Source organism: Myxocyprinus asiaticus, chromosome 4 (assembly GCF_019703515.2).
Source record: "Myxocyprinus asiaticus isolate MX2 ecotype Aquarium Trade chromosome 4, UBuf_Myxa_2, whole genome shotgun sequence".
NCBI lineage: Eukaryota > Metazoa > Chordata > Actinopteri > Cypriniformes > Catostomidae > Myxocyprinus > Myxocyprinus asiaticus.
Genome location: NC_059347.1, coordinates 48,860,574 through 48,883,029, shown reverse-complemented (window position 1 = coordinate 48,883,029; position 22,456 = coordinate 48,860,574). Strand labels below are relative to the sequence as shown.

General features: G+C 38.5%; 1 protein-coding gene across 1 annotated transcript in view; it reads left to right on the top strand.

Moving 5' to 3' along the window:
• Window positions 1-2,052: 2,052 nt before the first annotated feature.
• LOC127439629 (protein phosphatase Slingshot homolog 1-like) overlaps window positions 2,053-22,456 on the top strand; it is a 66,805-nt gene continuing 46,401 nt past the window's right edge. The window contains exons 1-3 of the mRNA XM_051695847.1: window positions 2,053-2,423; window positions 2,554-2,746; window positions 15,086-15,123. Coding sequence (XP_051551807.1) covers window positions 2,663-2,746; window positions 15,086-15,123 — 122 coding nt within the window. The 5' untranslated portion in view covers window positions 2,053-2,423; window positions 2,554-2,662. The remainder of the gene's footprint in view (window positions 2,424-2,553; window positions 2,747-15,085; window positions 15,124-22,456) is intronic.

Genomic DNA, 22,456 nt, shown 5'->3' with positions numbered 1-22,456 from the left:
GGTATTCGAGGAGGGAGTGTGGGCTAGGATTCTAAAAAATATAAAGTCTACATCTAGGGATGCAAGGGTGGTATTTTAGGCGATGGGGTGATCATTAATATAGGGGATTAATACATAAAAAATTGGGTCCTAGCCAGTGTTATGATTGGCAGACAGATTGTTCTTAGGGGACGGAAGTTGGCTGAAGCACCTCATTTCAAGAGTGGTGCACAGAGATGGGGAGGGTGGCGGCATTCGAGGAAATGTAGAAGGCTAGGCAACTTAGATTCATTTAATAAAAAATGGGGTAGCTATTTGGCCTTCTTGGAGGGCTCTCGGGGAGGGGCAATGGAGAGAGAAGTGTAGTTTTAAATGTGTGTGATATATATATATATATATATATATATATACATATATATATAAATTTCTTTATTTTTTTCTTTATTTGTGTGTGTGTGTGTGTGTGTGTGTATACTCAAGTGCGACCACAGGGATATTTGTTGAGGGTCAGGGTGGGGTTGGGTATTGGGAGGGGGAAAGGGAATAATGGGGGTTGATTGTTGATTCTGTGAATATATGTTTTGCTTTTCTTTGTCAATTTTGTGAATCAATAAAAAGTATTAATCAGAAAAAGAAATGAGAAGCTACACACTGCATCAGTTAGGGTTAAAAGAATTGTTGCCAGCTGAAACATTAATCACTGCAATAATGATCCAATCATAGTCTCTTAAGTATCTGCTTATTTAAATCCAAACGGCAATTTTTTTTGGGTCAATTGGGCAATATGGGGGGGGGGGGGGGGCTGTACTTGCTTGCTTTGATTATTGGGGGGGGCGGGGTGGTACCTCCACCTCCACCTCCTCTGGAATCTACACCCCTGCCCGGACAAGAGTTAATGTTGAGCCCTGCTGATCTTCTAACCAAACTCTTTACCGGTTCCAAATTAAATATTTGCCTCTCTTCACGATGGTAGTGATTCTCGCTCTGTTGCTGATGCAATGAGGTATTAGGCCGTCTATCATCGCCGTCTAGTGGCATCTTCATGTTACGGTAATGGCGGGCTTAAAGGTTAAAAAAACACCACAACAAAAACTAAAACTAAATCTTATTCAAGATTATTTTTATTTTATTTCAGTTAGTTTCAGAGTAAAAAATTAAACTGTGCACATGCACAATTGGCATTATTGTAATTGATTAAATAATTTATGCAGGACCAGCTTGTGCTCAGTCTTTAATTGTCATGTGTGAAACAGAAGCAAGGCTCCACAAGATGCCCTTTATTTTTGCAGCAAATTTTGCTACATTTTGCACTTAATTAGCAATACTTAAATCTTTAAAATACTACAAATACTACAAGTATATAATACTTAGATATTAATATAACACATATATATACTGTAATATATAAATACTGCACTGTAAGTGCTGGGTCTGTGTGAGCCACCTACTGACAGCTGTGTCCCACCACACACACTTTTAAATTGACTGCTACGCCCCTGTGGGGAGGGTTTTGAAAATTCACCCGATATATTCTCAAAAGTGATATCATAAACGCAAAAGTGCACTCATTAACATTTCTGTAATTTGGGCTATTTTATTTTGCTTCTTTTGGGCGGGATGTACGCAGCCTTTGGGCTAGAATTTTTGCTAGACCTGGCACCCCTCCTTTTGCAGTAGTAGTCTGAGATTCTGCCACATGCGGCAGTGAATGAGTGAGCGTACCAAAAAAAAAAAAAAAGTAACCTGTAGTAAGTCCATCTATCCTCTAGGAAGTTACTACAGCCTTTAGAATGAGAAAAAATCATTTTGGTGAATTTTAGTGAATATTTATTCTAAAATAATTGATTACTGTACTTATAAAATTGATTATATTGTAATAGTCTCACCTGTAGTAAGTCAGTCTATCATCTGGGAAGTTACTACAACATTCTGAATGTGAAAATGTATTTTACTTTTCTTTTTTTTTTTTTTTTTTTTGCATGTATAACTTGCAGTCAATTGAATGAACGAGTGGACGTCTCCTATATCTTAGCGTAATGGATGGAGTTTTCAGACGGTCCCTTACATCTGCAAGGCAGTCAAAGCGCATCGGAGCATTTCAGGCATAATTTTGCATCCACACCAAGCGTTGACTGTTCTGAATCCAATTTTTATGCCCATATAGTATAGTTGTACTCCCTTTAAACCAAGTGTGCTAATGACATCTTTGTAAGATTGTCGACTGAAGAGAGCGCGGGTAAGAGAAACCGAATATCTAACATCAAACTAACTTTACCGCGGTCACCAACCGTCACCATCATCATCCAGCACGTGTCAAAGCGGAACCAGCGCCACAAACAACGCCAATCAGCGGCTCAAAACCATGGCCTTTTAACAGCTGTCCCATAGAGCGCATGGAATCGCAGCTTACTGGAAGTCACAGTCCCCGCCAGGGCCGTCGCAAGGTATTCTGGGCACCCCTGACTGTATATTGCTTTGGGCCCAATGCTATTAAAAAATACAGTATAGTATTTGTTGTGGGGCCCTTCTGGACCTGTGGGCCCCTAGAATAATTTCCACCTTTCACCCCACTAGCTACGGCCCTGGTCCCCGCATATCTGGCGTTGTTGCTGCTGTGGGAAAATCCGCTTTTCGCTAGCCTGTATGCACTGGCTGTTGAGCTGCTGGGAGATTTTCATCATCCATGGCTCTGGTTACCCTGCAGCGCTCTCCCACTCCCAGCGCGGCGTCCACTTCCAGCACCGCCGCCAACACGAATGCGGGGGAGGTAAGCGGAAATAAACACGGAAAGATGATGTTTGGTATATATACATATATAAAAGCAAACATATAATATGTGAGTCATGCAGGTCCGATGGTAATACAGCTCAGGCTGTATTGCTAAGTAGCGAGATACCATTAGGCTGGATGGCAAACGATGTATACTGCTAAAGACGCAACCTGACAAACTGCAACGCTTCCTGCAGTGTAAACAGTTTTGTTTATAATAATGGAAAGGTCTGCTTTGTAGCGTCGCGTCGCTTTAAGTAGACTAGCGGGATGCAAACAAGGTGGATGTAAGATTGCAACGCTGTCACTGTGTCTGTCTGATAGTGTGAAATGACACAATACACACTGCGGTTGAACCGGTGCTTTGTAAACATCTTGAAAAATCAACACTTTTGTATAGATCTTCTTTATGCACTGTAGGTCTGCATTTGTCTGCAGTTATCGAAGACATCGTGAATGTTTTGTTTCAGAAATTATATAGTGTGGTAGTTTCCTTGATAGCAGTGGCAGGCGGTGCATTAAAAGTCTAGGCCTTCAGTGTGATTCATGCCATTAAGAAAACAAAGTCTCACAATGAATAAGACACCCTATGCCTTTGGGAATCATACATTATGTCGCAGCTAACTAATAATACCAATTGACATTTTAAAAACACGTCCACGCATGAAAGCCAGAACTTGAAATGACACTTAATGCTCAAGCAAGCCTAATTTTAACTGCAGCAGTTTTGTGAAATGAACATTTCCCGAACAGACATTTAAAAATTCTTAATTTTTCATATTAATTTACCAAGGAGATCTATAATACCTGGAAAAAACTATCTAATAATATTTGCGATTTAAATGTTGCTCGCAATAAATTTTCTTTTGTCAGGGTACACGGTTATGCTGCGTTCCATTCAAGTTGGATGTGTGATATTCCTACTTGATATCTCCGACCATAAATGCATTCCATGCCCCGATTTTCGGAAGATGACGTTTAAGGAAACAAAACTGCAACGCTCCCGTTCGTTTAGCAGGAGTTTGACTCTCATTAGAGAGGTCTCCCAGCAACTCAACCGATAAACAGTGCTGCAGCGCTAGCATTTGTTCTTCAGGGGCCGGTTGCACCAGTTCAGACTTAGCCTAGTTGTGGCGTAAATGGGCACTAAGTCAAAATTTACGCACTACTAAATATTTGAGCGTTGCACCATTAAACTTAGGTAAGATGTAACCCTATGTATAAACTAAATATTTATGGAAGCCTCCGACCAGGCGTAACGGATGGAATAAAAAAGCAGACTGATATTTCATGACATCAATGAGCTCATATTTTGCGTGACAGGAAATTATTTCGACATGTAGTTTTCAGGGTGCGTCATCCGGTGTCAGGTTTCAACACATTCCAAATATATAGGATATTAAAATGAATAAATGTCTATTTTTCCAGCCTGTTGTATTAGTATTTATTTAACACCCCTCATTTATTTTAGATACAGTTCCTATATATTGTTATTTACACAGGGCAAATATACTATTTATCAAATCTACTTTTATCACGTATCATATTTTAATGGGGATATAATTTATTACAGCTGACAGTTACACAAACAAACAAGGTTTGAACATCGCCCGTAACAAGATCAGATTGAAGTTCATGGCTTTTTGATACTTCTGTGTATAAATATGAAGGCTGCTTATTGGATAAATACAGGTAAACGTCATAATATGCTACTACACCTTACTTTATGGAGAGCTTACGACCTACTGGTTAAGTCTTGCCTTAAGAACAGGTGGTGCAACCGAATTAAGCACTGACTTAGTTACAAACTAACTAGTAGTTACTAAGCCCTTAGTGTGAACTTTACGTCCTAACTTACGTGAGAACTTGCGCACAGATGGTGCAACCCTACCCAGGTGTACGATTATCAAAAAAGAATATAATTTACCATGTTTTATACACCTGTTTCTGTAGGCGTTTGTTAAACAAGCTTTAATATCATGTAATGTGGAAACAAACTCATTTATCGATATTATTTAATAAAGTGAATGTTTATCACTTACTTTGTATATCTCCCTGAGTGTCCACATGTTTGTGTGACATCATGCCCCTGCATCTCGGCAAAATAGGAGTTGAGAATTTCTGCACAAGCCTACAAGTTGTAATTCTGACTTCAAGATGCATTCCATTGCACTTTTCCTATTAGGAAGTTGTAAAATCTGACTTTCCGAGTTGAATGGAATGCAGTACTACTTTTCAAAACTGACACTAAATGCTCAAGCAGCCTAATTTACACTTAGAAAACTCCTGATGTTGCTATAACAATGCAAAAAGCACTTACCAATTTGCTTGAAGTGAAAATCAGTCCTCCTTTCCTGATTAATAAATTAAGCAATCACACGGTCATGCAGAACATCTCGTGTTTTTAAATCCATTAGGATCTCTTTCTCAATGGCGATAGCGGCAGTAATGACAGTCGACTCCTCAGCAAGATCTGGCGCTCTATGCTTTCAAATTACGTCACTTAAAGCATGCTCACTCAAGGCCAGCTAGAAGGCCTCAACCGGGATATATCCTAAAGATATGTCCACACCCACCAAGAACAAATAAATCAATCTGATTGGCTGATGAATCTGACAATTTTACTTTAATTGCCCATTCATTTGCACTGTTGAGAGATTATGTGGAAATTCTGAAGGCCTGAGTGGATGGAGCTCAAACTCACGTGCTGCTTTGGGCATGCGATTTGTGAAACAGTTGTCACACTTCGCTTGTAAGCATCAAGGAATAAATTCTGACTTGATAAACTTTTTGTTTTTCTCTATTTGTTTATAGATTAATTAAGAGTGGAAAGCGATTAAAAATACATAGGCAAAAAAGTGATTGAGAATGAAAGGATGAAAAATATTTATTTATTTGGCATGTTAGGCCATCAGAGAAGGCTTTGCTGGCCCTGAGAATTCGCCACTGCTTGATAGTAGTCGTACATCACCCAGACGTCTATTTGATGTGTATGTTGTTTACATCTGGAACAAGTATTTTTTAGGTTGTTTGCTCAACTGCAGTTCGCCTATAAGACTTTTGCTCTTGGATGTCAATTTGATTTTGGAGATTATTTTGATTTAGCATGTTTGTAAATCTTATTTTTTAAAGATGTTTAGCAGATGCTAAATGTTAGCAGATGCTTTTGAGATGAAATGCTCTTAAACAGACATCTCGGAGATGAACGTGTGGTATCTTAGATCATGTGTGATGCACTTGAGATGTATCCAGATCAATTCTGTCACTTGGAGTGAGTGTTCAGCCTATGATGTGTGTTTATCAGTGCAGGTATAACTTGAATGAACTATACCAGAGTTTTTCAGCTTTTATAGATCCAGTGAAACCCCATCCAAAGTGTCTGTGACCCCAGTACAAAAAGCAAGATTTTCTCTGTAACACTTTATAATAACTATAATTAAGAACTAGGCATGCACCGATGTATCTGCCGCTGATATTTATCGGCCAATTATTGACCAAATTAAACGTGCACTCGGTAACTTTTTGCTCATGTCATCTTGGACTTACAGTGACACCTAGTGGTGTGGATGCAGCATCATTCAAAATCAAAGTTTTCAGTTCCAAATGCCATTGTAGAAATTCACTATTCACAATCAGCCATGATTGATTTAATCCAAGAGTGAAAGTGTCCAATAACAAGATGGTAACTGAGATTAAGCAAGGAGTATTCAGCTGGTCATGTGATTCTAAAATGGCAGCCCCCATGACTGCACATCTGCCCCATGTAGAATTAAACAGCTTTTATAAGGTTACTGATATGACTAGAGTCCTCATCTCATGTGAGTGGTCATGATTTTATACATGTTTCAAAATTATAGTTAATTTCTTTAAGAGTAAAATTTTAAGGGGGTGAAAAATTACTAAGTGAAACTTTAAAGAGCACCTATTATGGTTTCTCAAATATTACCTTTCATGTAGTGTGTTATATAGCTTTTTGCGAATGTAAAAAAAGTTAGCAAAGTTTCAAAAATCAAAGTGCACGAAATATGGAGTTATTGACACCCAAAAGATAGAACCGATTCTGAACACCTGAAATGAGTCGTTAGTAATTCCAGACTTTCTTCCTGTACTAACCTAAGTAATTTGGTAACAAAAAACCCGCCTCTGGTCTGTTTACATGTACAGCCAGTACACGCTGTTAGCCTGTTAGCTGTTAGCCTCTGCTAACCAACTAAATCACGTTATTGTCAAACTACATATAAACTTACCACTGAGAAACATCCTGTTCTCGTCGTACTTGCGTTGGTGGTTCGGGTTGATCATCCAGTGTATCACTATCGGACTCATGCTCAAATTGGTAAGGTAAAACAGACATTTTTCAGACGGAGCTGAAAATCGGATATGGTAGTGGGCATTTCCTTTCCGACACGTGCTGTAAGCGGTAGACCAATCACAACAGACTGGGATATCTGACCAATCAGAGCAGAGTAGGCTCTCTGAAAGGAGGAGTTTAGAATGAATCCTTTAGAACGGATCATTGAAGGAGTCATTTTTGACACTGGGAAATAAAAGGTAATGCTGAAATTGAAATTATGAGCAAATTAAAGTGTTCTTTGACCTTGGATGTGTGTAAATCTATTGTATGAGACCTTTAAAACAAAATTAGGCATGTTTAAAAACCATAATAGGTGCATATAACCATTGGCATATCGGTTATAGGCATGAAAATGCAGATATGAAAAAATGGATGGTTTATTTATAATTAATTATTAATACACTTTGTTATAAATTTGTGAATTCAAACGCACAATCCAGAAATAATGATAGCCAAAAAATGTAGAAGGGCTGGCACTCCTAAGAACATGTAATATTTCATTTTGACAGAATTGGTGTAACTGAGTCAGGTTTGTAGGCCTCCTTGCTCGCACACACTTTTTCAGTTCTGCCCACAAATTGTCTATCGGATTGAGGTCAGGGCTTTGTGATGGCCACTCCAGTACCTTGACTTTGTTGTCCTTAAGCCATTTATGGTTATGTAGATATAGGACATGTTTTACTGTGAATATAGATACTTGTCTACCTGTTTCCTCCAGCATCTTCACAAGGTCCTTTGCTGTTGTTCTGGGATTACATTGCACTTTTTGCACCAAACTACGTTCATTTCTGGGAGACAGAATGCATCTCCTTCCTGAGTGGTATGATGGCTGCGTGGTCCCATGGTGTTTATACTTGTGTAATATTGTTTGTACAGATGAACGTGGTACCTTCAGGCGTTTGGAAATTGCTCACAAGAATGAACCAGACTTGTGGAGGTCCACAATTTTTTTCTGAGGTCTTGGCTGATTTCTTTTGATTTCCCATGACGTCAAGCAAAGAGGCACTTAGTTTGAAGGTAGGCCTTAAAATACATCCACAGGTACACCTCCAATTCAGTACACTTCCTATCAGAAACTAATTGGCTAATTGTTTAAAGGCTTGACATCATTTTCTGGAATTTTCCAAGCTGCTTAAAGGCACAGTTAACTTAGTGTATGTAAACTTCTGACCCACTGGAATTGTGATATAGTCAATTAAAAGTGAAACAATCTGTCTGTAAACAATTTTTGGAAAAATTGCTCGTGCCATGCACAAAGTAGATGTCCTAAATGACTTGCCAAAACTATAGTTTGCTAATACTACATCTGTGGAGTGGTTAAAAAATAAGTTTTAATGACTTCAACCTAAGTGTATGTAAACTTGTTCTGACTTCAACTGTACATGTAAAATGTGAGTTCTGTTGTTTGAACTGCAAACACAAAAGTCCAAAAATGTTTTATAAGTGCAAAATAACCTCTTTTTTTTTCACATCTTCATCATGCTATGATATTTTGCTTTTTTTTTTTTTTTTTTTATCCTATTTTTCATTGTGGCTGGCTCTCTTTAAATTTTGGCCTGTCATGTGTTCAACAAATCCAGTACATGGCAAAATATCTGTATCATTATAAGTATCAGCGTATTTATTTTTATTTGTATTTATTTTTTTGTTTGTTTGTTAAAATCGGTATGGATATGGGTTAAAAAAATTCAGATCGGTACATCCCTATCTAAAAACAAAAACAACTTAATTACAAATTAATTAATGGTTAGAAATGCTATGAAAATGTAAGACAATGCTATATATTTTATATACTCTTCTCCACTTACCCCTAGTTGAAAATCTTGGAGCTAAACAGGCTCAGAATGTTTGGTATATCACACACTGTCTTGTTTATTTGCCAACAATCTGTGGTTCAATGACTGCAAAATAAATGTCTGATCTTGGTGAACAAACCAAATACACTATTTCCATTCGCACAGGCTCCATGGCTTGTTTAAATCTGGATTGTTCATGGGTGGCTTGCCAACTATTTAGTCCAAAAATGTTTATACGCAACATACACACATAGTATGCTACTACTTTCTATGAATAAAACAGATTTTTTTTATTTGTAAGTATCTTTGACACATTGCACACGTACATCTCCGAGATGTCTATTTTAGATATTTTCATCTGGAAAGCATCACAATCTAATTAACATCTGATAGACATCTTTAAAAAAATCAGATTTACAAATATTGTAAATCATAAACGTCTCAAAGACATCTGCTGAATATCTTATTGACATCCGAGACATACTTATTGACATTAGTCAAGTCTTCTAGACATATTGCAGATGAGCAAACAATGTAAAAAAATACATCTTCCAGATGTAAACACACATCAAATAGATGTCTGTGTGATGTACATGTGCTCTCAGGGATTGCTCATTGATTCTACATACAGATAGTAGTAGTTAGAGGGGTTTGTTTACATATACAGGTGCATCTCAATAAATTAGAATGTTGTGGAAAAGTTCATTTATTTCAGTAATTCAACTCAAATTGTGAAACTCGTGTATTAAATAAATTCAATGCACACAGACTGAAGTAGTTTAAGTCTTTGGTTCTTTTAATTGTGATGATTTTGGCTCACATTTAACAAAAACCCACCAATTCACTATCTCAAAAAATTAGAATACATCATACGACCAATAAAAAAAAACATTTTTAGTGAATTGTTGGCCTTCTGGAAAGTATGTTCATTTACTGTATATGTACTCAATACTTGGTAGGGGCTCCTTTTGCTTTAATTACTGCTTCAATTCGGCGTGGCATGGAGGTGATCAGTTTGTGGCACTGCTGAGGTGGTATGGAAGCCCAGGTTTCTTTGACAGTGGCCTTCAGCTCATCTGCATTTTTTGGTCTCTCGTTTCTCATTTTCCTCTTGACAGTACCCCATAGATTCTCTATGGGGTTCAGGTCTGGTGAGTTTGCTGGCCAGTCAAGCACACCAACACCATGGTCATTTAACCAACTTTTGGTGCTTTTGGCAGTGTGGGCAGGTGCCAAATCCTGCTGGAAAATGAAATCAGCGTCTTTAAAAAGCTGGTCAGTAGAAGGAAGCATGAAATGCTCCAAAATTTCTTGGTAAACGGGCGCAGTGACTTTGGTTTTCAAAAAACACAATGGACCAACACCAGCAGATGACATTGCACCCCAAATCATCACAGACTGTGGAAACTTAACACTGGACTTCAAGCAACTTAGGCTATGAGCTTCTCCACCCTTCCTCCAGACTCTAGGACCTTGGTTTCCAAATGAAATACAAAACTTGCTCTCATCTGAAAAGAGGACTTTGGACCACTGGGCAACAGTCCAGTTCTTCTTCTCCTTAGCCCAGGTAAGACGCCTCTGACATTGTCTGTGGTTCAGGAGTGACTTAACAAGAGGAATACGACAACTGTAGCCAAATTCCTTGACACGTCTGTGTGTGGTGGCTCTTGATGCCTTGACCCCAGCCTCAGTCCATTCCTTAATGTTCACCCAAATTCTTGAATTGATTTTGCTTGACAATCATAAGGCTGCGGTTCTCTCGGTTGGTTGTGCATCTTTTTCTTCCACACTTTTTCCTTCCACTCAACTTTCTGTTAACATGCTTGGATACAGCACTCTGTGAACAGCCAGCTTCTTTGGCAATGAATGTTTGTGGCTTACCCTCCTTGTGAAGGGTGTCAATGATTGTCTTCTGGACAACTGTCAGATCAGCAGTCTTCCCCATGATTGTGTAGCCTAGTGAACCAAACTGAGAGACCATTTTGAAGGCTCAGGAAACCTTTGCAGGTGTTTTGAGTTGATTAGCTGATTGGCATGTCACCATATTCTAATTTTTTGAGATAGTGAATTGGAGGGTTTTTGTTAAATGTGAGCCAAAATCATCACAATTAAAAGAACCAAAGACTTAAACTACTTCAGTCTGTGTGCATTGAATTTATTTAATACACGAGTTTCACAATTTGAGTTGAATTACTGAAATAAATGAACTTTTCCACGACATTCTAATTTATTGAGATGCACCTGTATCTCATTGTGTTATGCTGTACTGCAATCTTCCATTCATTTGTTATACTCATTGGTCATGTCACCTCTAGCCATGACATTCTGAATGGGGAACCATCAAAAGGGTGGACATGAGCTCTTTTGTACACAATGAACACATCCAACATCAGAAATACTGAACACTGCGATACCCATTTAGTTCCTAGTTCGGTTTGTGCAAACACAAATGCACCAAAGCCATTGCAGTTTGCTTGCTTAACTCCAATTACAGTTTATTTTTTCATTGCTAATGTAACTATGGGGTGCAGATCTGTAGGTCGCCAAGTTTTTTTGTAGCCCTTCATGAGCTGCGGTTCTTTGTGTGAGAGTTGAATGTCTGGCCCCCTGAGGCCTGCATTTCTGCTCGACAGAAATTTAAATCTAAGTCATTGTGCCTCGGCACAGCTAAGCTTCTCTCATGCGATGAAAGTCCTCTTGTTTGTATCTTTTCATTTGAAGCAAGCCCTTTTAGCCCGTCTCACTAGGAGAGTTGTATTGCTTTTCATTGGTGATTCTCAGGTGGTTCTTCTGAAAACCTGTTTTTTCAAAAATGTCCTTTTAGGTTTTACATTGCCTTTGCTCAATAAAAGCACTTCACCTTCATAATAGTTCCTCTGACATCATAGCTGTCATAGAAATATATTGTGCAGGTTGCAGCCAGTAGAGGACACTAGTTTTACACTTTTGAATGGGAGTCCTCTTAAAGTGCTGAGAAATTATGTGATGTGGCATCATGTCAGCTTGAGTGCATGCTTACATAAAACATTGGGACATACTAAATACGAATAACTGTTCATTGTTTTGCTGATACTCTAATTTCTTTGAAATGAATTATATACAAGAAAGGAATGCAAAATACAAGTATTTTCACTATAGGTCTCACGTCTCAGACTTTTGGAACCCACTGTATGAATGATTCTGTAAAGCGAGTGAGGACATGCGCACACACACTTCATTTATAATTCATATCATGCCTTCAAACATGTATGGAGACTGAGAAACATGCAGCTGCAGTGATGCCATCACCTCTGAAGTAGAGGAAAAGATGGATAGAGGGCAGATGTGTGGATTGACTGATAGATAAAGCAGCAAAAAGAGGGGGACAGAGATAACAAGAGAAAGTGATGCAAAAAGAAAGGAGGGGGTAATTAAGGCCATGAAGGGTTGTTTGTAAGGTTGCAAGGGAAAGATAGCACATCCACAGGAGCTTTTTGTGGTATTTAGTTTAGTCAACATGAAATCAGAATGAACACTGTTTACTTCTTTAATTTACATTCCTGGTCTTATTCCGATCAGAGAATCATGGCAAACAAACCGCTAAGCAGCGACCGCCCACTTCCTTGAAATACGAATGACACAACCGTTTCGGTCTCCCTATAATCTCAAACTACTAATGTATATATAATCGGACTATTTTGCAGTATTTATTCTATACTAATAATCAACAACTTAAAATCAACAGTTCTATTTATTTTTCCATCGTTTTTAATTCAGTGGTGTCATTTGCAATGCTTCATGGAATTAGTTCATTTACTTATGAAGGATGTTATAAGGATAGCTCACCCAAAAATAAAAATTCTCTCATCATTTACTCACCCTCATGCCAGGCCAGATGTATTTCTTTCTTCTGCAGAACACAAAGATTTTTAGAAGAATCTCTCAGCTCAGTATGTCCACTCAATGCAAGTGAATTGTGACCAGAACTCAGAATGTCCAAAAAGTACATAAAGGCAGCATAAAAGTAATCCATACTCTAGTGGCTAAATCCATGTTTTCAGAAGCGATATGATAGGTGAGGGTGAGAAAATGTACTGTGTTTCCCAAAAGCATTGCAAGCTTAAAGGAATAGTTCACCCAAAAATGAAATTTTTTAGAAACAAAACAATACTTATATACTTTTTAACTACAAATCTTCACTTCCGTACATCTCTGTGACGTGTGCTCATGAGAGGGATGACGTAAGCTCGTTGGTAAGGTCACGCGTCACGTGGAGGAGTCAGGAAGTGTGTCATTGTTTACAAGGAAACTTGTGCTGTTCACAAACCAAAACAGTCTAAAACAATTTCAAAACAATATAAAATAAATAAAAAATAATTTCCAAATAATAATAATAATAAAAAAACAATGTAAACAATTGCGTGCTTCTCCCCAATTTTGGAATGCCCAATTCCCACTACTTACTAGGTCCTCGTAGTGGCGCAGTTACTCACCTCAATCCGGGTGGCAGAGGACAAGTCTCAGTTGCCTCTGCTTCAGAGACCGTCAATCCGTGCATCTTATCATGTGGCTTGCTGTGCATGACACCGCAGAGACTCATAGCATGTGGAGGCTCATGCTACTCTCCGCAATCCACGCACAACGTACCATGCACCCCATTGAGAGCGAGAACCACTTAATCGCGACCACGAGGAGGTTACCCCATGTGACTCTACCCTCCCTAGCAACCGGGACAATTTGGTTGCTTAGGAGACCTGACTGGAGTCACTCAGCACGCCCTGGATTCTAACTCGTGACTCCAGGGGTGGTAGTCAGCGTCACTACTCACTGAGCTACCCAGGCCCCCCTAACCATGGATCATTAAAAAAAGGCAACCCTCTGGGGAATCGCTCATTTTCAAAATGAAGAAACCTTGAACCGAGAAGAGTTTGCAAGCAAAAATGGAAAGTGACGGAGCCCGTATTTAAACATGACACAACATCTGATTGGCCAATTTGGGTGCTTAGGAGACATGGCTGGAGTCACACAACACTCCCTGGATTCGATATCGTGATTCCAGGGATGGGCTGAGATATTCTTCTTAAAATATTCTTTCATGTGTTCTGCAGAAGAAAGTCATACACATCTGGGATGACATGAGGGTGAGTAAATGATGAAAGAGTTTTCAGTTTTGGGTGAAATTTCCCTTCAAAGTCAGTACCGCATTGATTGCTACACATCCACATAAGAGTTGTCCCTTATTTTCTACACACCTTATTGTCTTATTGTCTCTGGTTCTCCACTTAGAGCATAATAACTCACGAAAGAGCCTCACACCCCCAAAATGTCTCTCTCTCTCCTCACAAATCTCATTGTTTCCACTCCTCATTCCCCAGAAAGGGCTGCCCTGCTTATAAAGTTTTATAAGGCCTGCTTCTGCATAGGGACAGATTTTGTTTTAGTACATGATAGAAACCCTTGCACAACCGATTATTGATGTAGACATGTTTCCTACCCTTCAGGTGTCTTTCACATCTGACCATTGCACACTCACCTGCCAGTATTCAGTGTTACATACCACTATCTGTAACTCAATAACCAGGGCGGTCACATTCATATACAGCGAGTAATTATTTTAAAAATACTCTTTGTTATGATAAAACTTTATCTTAAGGTGAGGCCCCCGTTCTTTACGTTTGAGAGGTCTGGGGGTTAAAAGAGAAGTCATATTACACTACTTAGAACAGTGATTCTTAAAATCTTTGTTGTTTTCTAGGACATTGAGGTCTTGTACTGTGTTAAGGTACAGATTTTGACCATTCTGCATTGCTCTAGTAGAGAGAGACTGTGGCAGGGCTGTTTAGCTGATAGTGGTGGAAAAAAACATGTTTAGGCCGGACTGTTGTGCATTGCAGCGGGTTTGAGTTGGGTGAGTTTGTGGAATTTGGAAAAGTTCCGGTGCCTAAGGAGTTTTGGCCTTTCCATTATTACCGGTAATTCTGGATTCTGCTGACATTTTTGCAACAGATGCTGAATTTGTAAGGCAAACAATAATTTGGTCTAGGTGGAAGATATGTCATGATATAATTAGATTTATTACATCGGAAAAGATGCATTTTGTGCTCGACTCTGACTTGATGGCTCAAAGCAATGAAATTAATATAGAACAGCATTCGTTGTTTCGAATGTCTAACCTCTGTTTCTCTCATTCTTTGCTTTTTTCCCCCAGGATTTCGGAAGTGATGATGGGCGCCGGCTAAATCAGAGGTAATGTCTGAATTTTATATTTGTGTTTGTTTGTATGTGTAAGAGACAGAAAAAAAGACTGGACATTTCTGTCTCTTCACAAGCATCAATCTGTCAGAACTAAGTGATGAAGAGACTGTCAGTTCAGTTGCATGATAGCATGAGTCTTCATTGTACCCCGCAGTTCAGAGGCATTTAAGAGATGGTTCTACTGTACTCTTCCAACACATATAATCAAGGCTATCCGAGCCCAGGCATTTGATCGCTGCTTTCACAGAAGTTTTAACTCCAGATTGGTTTATTACCGTTTCAGTTCCTCTATGACTGGTGTGAGGTCAAGTGGGTTTAATTTGAAGGAAACACCTCACTGTCTAATCCCTATCAGACACTGGATTGTTCAGAAGAATACAGTATTAGTCTTTCAGAGTTATCTGGTTCCTTGTAATTCAGAGACAGTAGAGGCTAGACTGAAGAAAAGGCTTATGAAGTGGAGGGGATGTTTGTTCAGGCTGTTTTGCGATTTAGCACTTTTTTTTTTAATCAATGTTTCTCTTAAGAGGGCGTTCTTAACTAGGGCTTGTGTCCTTTGGGCTTGGACTAATGTCCTAGTCTTTTCAAACTTAGAATCTAGGTCACCAGTGAGGGTAGAAGAAAAGTTCTTAAGAGACAAGTTGACTATCTTTAAAGTTTGCTGATGTAGCTCATAAAGGGTTAGTTCACGCAAACTTGAAAAGTTTGCCATCATTTCATCATCATTATGTTGTTCCAAACCTGTTCTAACGTTCTTTCTTCTGAGCGGTCTCATTTTGAAAAGTGTTAATGCTGCTCTTGTCCATACAGGGACAGCATACAGAAACCTATGTATAGCCTAATAGGGGAACCCATCGCATGGTGTTTCTCTAAGAAACATGCTGAATTCAGTGTTTGTGAGTCATAAGTTCATTTTTAAGCCCATTCTCAATGAGTCAGACAGACTTGTGGATGAATAATATCGCTTGTTTTAATTGATCGCCTCTCAGTTTTTGCTGCTCTTCTTTTAGCATGCAGCGCATAAAGTTGTGGTTAGTGGATCTTGAGCGTGGCCGCATGACCTGCGCACAGCGCAGAGGGAACATTACTTCGACTTCGCTTATTCACTGTGAAGCGCCCATCATATGCAGACTATATATTTATAGTATTAAATCACAGCCATTTGGGGTTTAATAAGCACAGTTGGCCATAAAGCAAACTATTTATCCGGAGGTGATAAGCTGTCATCAAACACACAAACTAAAGGTTTATTCGGTTCTCCACCAAAATAAAAGCTTAATTTAACTAGATACATGAAATTGAAAAAATGCGACAGAAAATGATGTGTAGTCAAATGTAATATTCAATGTAATAATAACAGCAGTAATAACAAAAATATTAATAATAATATATACATAATAATTACATTACATTTTAGACATTTTAGCAAGAGGGCTGTTGTACTGTTGTAAATTGTTGAAATTTTGGAAAAAATAAAACAATGTGGAAAAAAATTTAACTAAATTCATAGGGCCCTAAATGTTGCCAATCTACTAATTGTCAAATGTGATTAAAAAAAAAACAAAAAAATTCAGTGTAAAGAAGAGAAAGTAAGACACTTACAGTAAGTATTGTTTATGTACTGTACATAATGAAGCGCTAAAGGAAGGGGGTGTACAGAGGAAGATTTGTTATTACAAAAGTCACATGACATCCTCAAAGGTCACATTGCTCGAGATATGGCTGCTTTTTTTACTTTAAACTGTGAATGCTAATTTCTTTCCTTATTTTCGATTTTTCATCTGCTCTAAAGAAACACCACTATAATCCTATTTATTTTTTTTATTTTTTTTGGCCTTAAGAAAAACCTTCTTCAAAGTAATTGCTTACAAAGACCATATTCAATCTAATTGCTCCCTAGGATGTGTTGAAATACACAGTTGTGGGATAAAGAGAACTTGCGTGCATGCGTGTGTGCGTGCGTGCGTGTGTGTGTGACCAAAATAAGGTCATCTGATAAGTGAAAGAGCAGTCGTTTTCCCAGCACTTAAGTGCATTTAGTTCGCTTTGTCTCTCTTTCTCTCTCTCACACACACTCTCTGCCTGCCCTCTGATGGGTTCAAAAGGCAGTGCTTTACTGTTTCTGTAAAAAACAGGATATGAGAAAAGGAGTCTAAGATTACAACATTAGTGATTGGCAACACAATGGAGGCTGTGTCTGATTTTCGTATCTTCCTGTGACTCACAGATAAGACTCGACTCCATGAGTACATCTTTGCTGAACAGAGCTTCCTCAAAATGCCTATTAAAAAACAACACAGTGGCCCCAAAAATATTTGGACAACAAAATGTCAAACCATGTGGCATTTATTGTAAAGAAAGATGGCACAAGCCCATTTGAAAAAAAAAAAGAAAAAAGAAGTTTGTTAGGGTTTTAAATAATAATAATAATAATATATTATGATTGTGTAGCCTAGTGAACCAAACTGAGAGACCATTTTGAAGGCTCAGGAAACCTTTGCAGGTGTTTTGAGTTGATTAGCTGATTGGCATGTCAAAATATTCTAATTTGTTGAGATAGTGAATTGGTGGGTTTTTGTTAAATGTGAGCCAAAATCATTACAATTAAAAGAACCAAAGACTTAAACTACTTCAGTCTGTGTGCACTGAATTTATTTAATACACGTGTTTCACAATTTGAGTTGAATTACTGAAATAAATGAACTTTTCCACGACATTCTAATTTATTGAGATGCACCTGTGTATATATATATATATATATATATATATATATATATATATATATATATATATATATATATACTGCTCAAAACTTCTTTGGTTGTAAAACTTAGTGGAACATGTACATATTTAAAGCTACACTATGTAACTTTTGGCCCTTTATCAGTTGAAGCATAAAACTGCAAGTTACTTGCGGAGGAATATTGTTTTGGTAATTACGTGAGTCTTCTTTGCTCTTCTGCATGGAGAATCTGATGGTTTGAGGAGTACCAGTGTAACCGTGGATACAGTTGATTGTATCATCAGAGCAAATGTCACTAACGACAAAACCCCGCCCCTCCCCTCAAAAAAAATAAAACAAAAAATAACGAAGGGAAGAAAAAGACGGATATACGAAAAATATGTCTTATGAGCAGGTAAATAGCATATCTTCCGCTGTTGTTTTGACTTATTGAAACAATTGTTTTAAAATAAATAGCATTACAAAAGTTAGGCAAAGATGACACAGTGTTTGCTTGTCATATCAGATAAATTAGATGATGGAAACTATTACAACTTAGCCAGCAGGCAAATAGACTAAGGTAGTAACTGGTTTAGAGATTGGCATTTTTACCAGCATAAAGTTATTTTTTTCCATTGTCCTTCCTCGAAAATGAAATTGAAGGCACTGCAGTACCATAATCCATAAAAAAATGCCCCATTAGAGTGGCCAATGCTATCTAACGAACTACCGCTAAGAGAGCGAAGAGTGCTAAGAGAGCTACCTGGCTAACTGTGGGTTCAATAAAATATCATATCTGGGTCGGTTTTAAATCCTTTAAGATCTCTGAGTTGTTGCCACCTTTGAAAAGCCAAACAGATGTTGTGTCATGTTTAAATACGGGCTCCGTCACTTTCCCATTTTGCTTGCAAACTCTTCTCGGTTCAAGGTTTCTTCATTTTGAAAATGAGCGATTCCCCAGAGGGTTGCCTTTTTTTATGATCCGAGTAGCATGAGCCTCCAAATGCTGTGAGTCTCTGCGGTGTCATGCACAGCAAGCCACGTGATAAGATGCGCGGATTTGCTGTCTCTGAAGCGGAGGCAACCGAGACTTGTCCTCCGCCACCCGGATTGAGGTGAGGAACCGCGCCACCACGAGGACCTACTAAGTAGTGGGAATTGGGCATTCCAAATTGGGAGAAAAGGGGGATAAAAAAAAAAAGATCCATGGTTAGTCACTAATTTTTTGTGGCTACAAGCTTTCAGCTTCAAACTACTACCACCTATCACTGCACACACACACACGCTGTATAGCTGGACCTACTTTTCTTCATTTACGGACATGACGTTAACACGCACAAACAAATGACGGAAGTTTGTGGTTCCCCGCCAAATCCGTCCCGACAGCTATAAAATATAAATCATTATTATAGGCTTACCATAGTGAATCGGGGTAAGGCAAATACATTGTTTGGAATACAGATTGTAGGTGTACTTGCTCATTAATGAAATTTTGTTCATTTCTAACAACAACAAAAAATCTCACAGTGTAGCTTTTTTGTTATTAACAATTTATTGATTCCATATAACATATATATAAAAAAAAAAAAAAAAACTGAATATTTGGAATCACATTATATAAATTTACAACCCTTCCCCCCGAACATTAACCCCTCTCACCCAACACAAACAGATACCCCAGTGGTCAAATGCCAATTGACAAAGACACACAAACAGACAATTAAACAGTTGAAAATATTTAGAAATATATATAAAAAACATATATACATTCAAAAATATCTGCCCCATTTCTTACTGAATAAATCCATGTTGCCTAGCCTTCTATGTGACAACTCTTCAAATGTTGCTACCCTGCCCATCTCCGCATACCACTCACGAAATGAGGGCGCTCCAGCTGACTTCCATCCTCTAAGCATGACCTGTCTGCCTATTATAACACTGGCCAGGATCCAATTCTCCATGTACTTATCCCCTACATCAATGACCGCCCCATCACCTAAAATACAGAGTCTGGGGCAAAATGAGATTTGAGTACCTAATACGTCACACACAAAACTCTGAACCCTCAACCAAAATTCTTGTATCTTAACACACCACCATAAAACATGGGTTGTGTCCCCATCTTCTGATTGGCATCACCAGCAGGTGGGTGTGTCTTTAAGACCCAGTTTATACAATCTAGAAGGGGTCCAATAGAATCGATGTAAAATCTTAAATTGCATAAGGCGCACCTTTGCATCTCTAGATGTAGACTTGATATTTAGAATCCTAGCCCACACTCCCTCCTCCAATACCAAGTTTAGATCTTTCTCCCATAATCTCTTGAGCAAAGTTGAAGTTCCATCCCCCAGACTCTGAATTAGCAGGGAGTATTACACTGATGCCTCATGGCCTTTTCCAAAAGCAGTAATCACCACTTCCAGAGTATCTGCAGCTTTAGGGGGGTGTATGGTACCTCCAAAAATAGTACAGAGCAGGTGGCGCAGCTGTAAATACCTAAAGAACTGAGATCTGGGAATCCTAAAATGTTGAACCATATTTTCAAAAGATCTCAACACTCCACTCTCATATAGGTCTCAGAGTGTAGTAACCCCCCTCACAATCCACTCTGACCAGCAGAAAGGGGACTTATTAATACATAATTTTGGATTCTGCCATATGCTCGAGGCAACATTTAAATAAATGTCAGAATTAAACACTCTGGACACTTTTGTCCATACCGAGTGCAAATGCAAGATAACGGGGTGTAACTTCTCCAATTAGTTTGATAGGCTTTGCAGTGGCGATATAGGGGCAAGAATTTCTTGTTCAATACAAAACCAGGGAGGGGCTCTCTCAGGTGGAAGCGACCAATGAACCAAATGTCTGAGACCGAATGCATAATAATAAAACAAAATCTTGGGTAGGCCTAGCCCACTTATGTAACTTACTGAAATATAATCTGGGACGCTTACCATTCCAAATGAAGGACTTCGCTATGCTATCAAATTGCTTGAAATAAGAGAGGGGGACATCTACAGGGAGAGATTGTAGCAGGTAGTTGACTTTTGGAATACAGTTCATTTTAATTAAATTAACCTTCCCAATCATAGATAAATGTAATGAAGCCCACCTGCCCACATAGCTCAAAACTTTTTATTAAAGGGTCAAAATTAACTCTAACTAAATCACACAATTTTGTTGGGAATAAAATGTCCAAATACTTAATGCCCTGTTTAGGCCACTAGAAGGTGCCCGGCTGAAAAGCCATTACTGGGCAGTACGCTGTCAGAGCCAAAGCTTCGCATTTAGACCAATTGATTCCGTGTCCTGAGAACTTCGAAAAGGAATTCTGTGGAGGCAAGGCATAGATCTAGTGGGGACGGAGACGAATAATAAAGATATTATAATTTATTACATATTATTAAAATGGCTTAGAAAAGTTATAGCATTGTTTATTTGCAGATGACACTTAGTTTTGCGAATTAATGTAATGATAATCATACATTTAAGTGTCCAAATGATTTTTGGGGCCATTGTACATGCTACAAGTCAAAATAGCAATTCCAATTTGACTTGCATTTGACCCTTTTTCTAAAATCGACACATTAATAAATGTATACAGAGTGAAGCAATCTAACAGAAGAGTTATGTGTGAGGGGGGAACAGGATGTCCTAGAGGCTCGTGTAAGACAAATCCTTTTTTAATGAGGAAAAACAAGGTTGGGATAAAGTTATAGTGCAGTAGATGCATGAAGCTAAATAATAATAATAATATAAAAATAGCAGTTTCAGCAGAACACTTTTACTACTCATAAAAAGCCATGTTAGAGAAGGAATTAAAAATGCACTAACACAAGTTTTGGAGTAGCACAGTCCTCAGCTGGTACTGCTGGTCTCACAGTCTGGCCCAGCCGGTTCCCCAAACCCCTTTAAAACCAGCAAATATGTATGTGGGGCACCTGTAAGCTTGGTCAGATTGGGTGACCAGCTAGACCAGCTAAGATCAGCAAACTAACCTTGGCTGGTTAAGGTTTTTCTTTTTTTTTTTTTTGCTCAGAAGACTAGCTACTGTTCTGAAGAAACAAGCTACTAGTATTCAATAACAAGTAGTACTGTCAAGAAGAGCTCCTGGACTGAGCATTCCAGCTTTCACTCTTCCTTGTCTGTATGTCATTGTGGAATTAGTGGAACCTGACATATCAATGATGGGCCAATTTCTAGTGTTTGATGTAAATCGTTTATGCACACTTGTAGAGACATGGTTAAGACCTGTCCTCTTGCCTGAGCTCACTGATTTCTAAAGTAACACCATACATTACGTAATGAAGAAAATGGTTTAAACATCACAAATTCCTTTTCACTTACATAAGGCTGACCTGTCTTATATTCTCCTGAAATGACATGGAAATACAAGATGTGTCATGGCAGAATCGGCTGTACTGTTACATGCGTAGATTCACATATGGATTCTGTGGAAAAGGTGGACGAAAGTCTTCGTTTAAGACATTGTAAATGAAAATAGAGTAAATACAAATGAAACGTTCTACAGTACATAGGCAGTTCTAGAAGCTGTTGCCCACAATCTTGATCACATTGGGTTCACCTGTTTACTCACCCTCA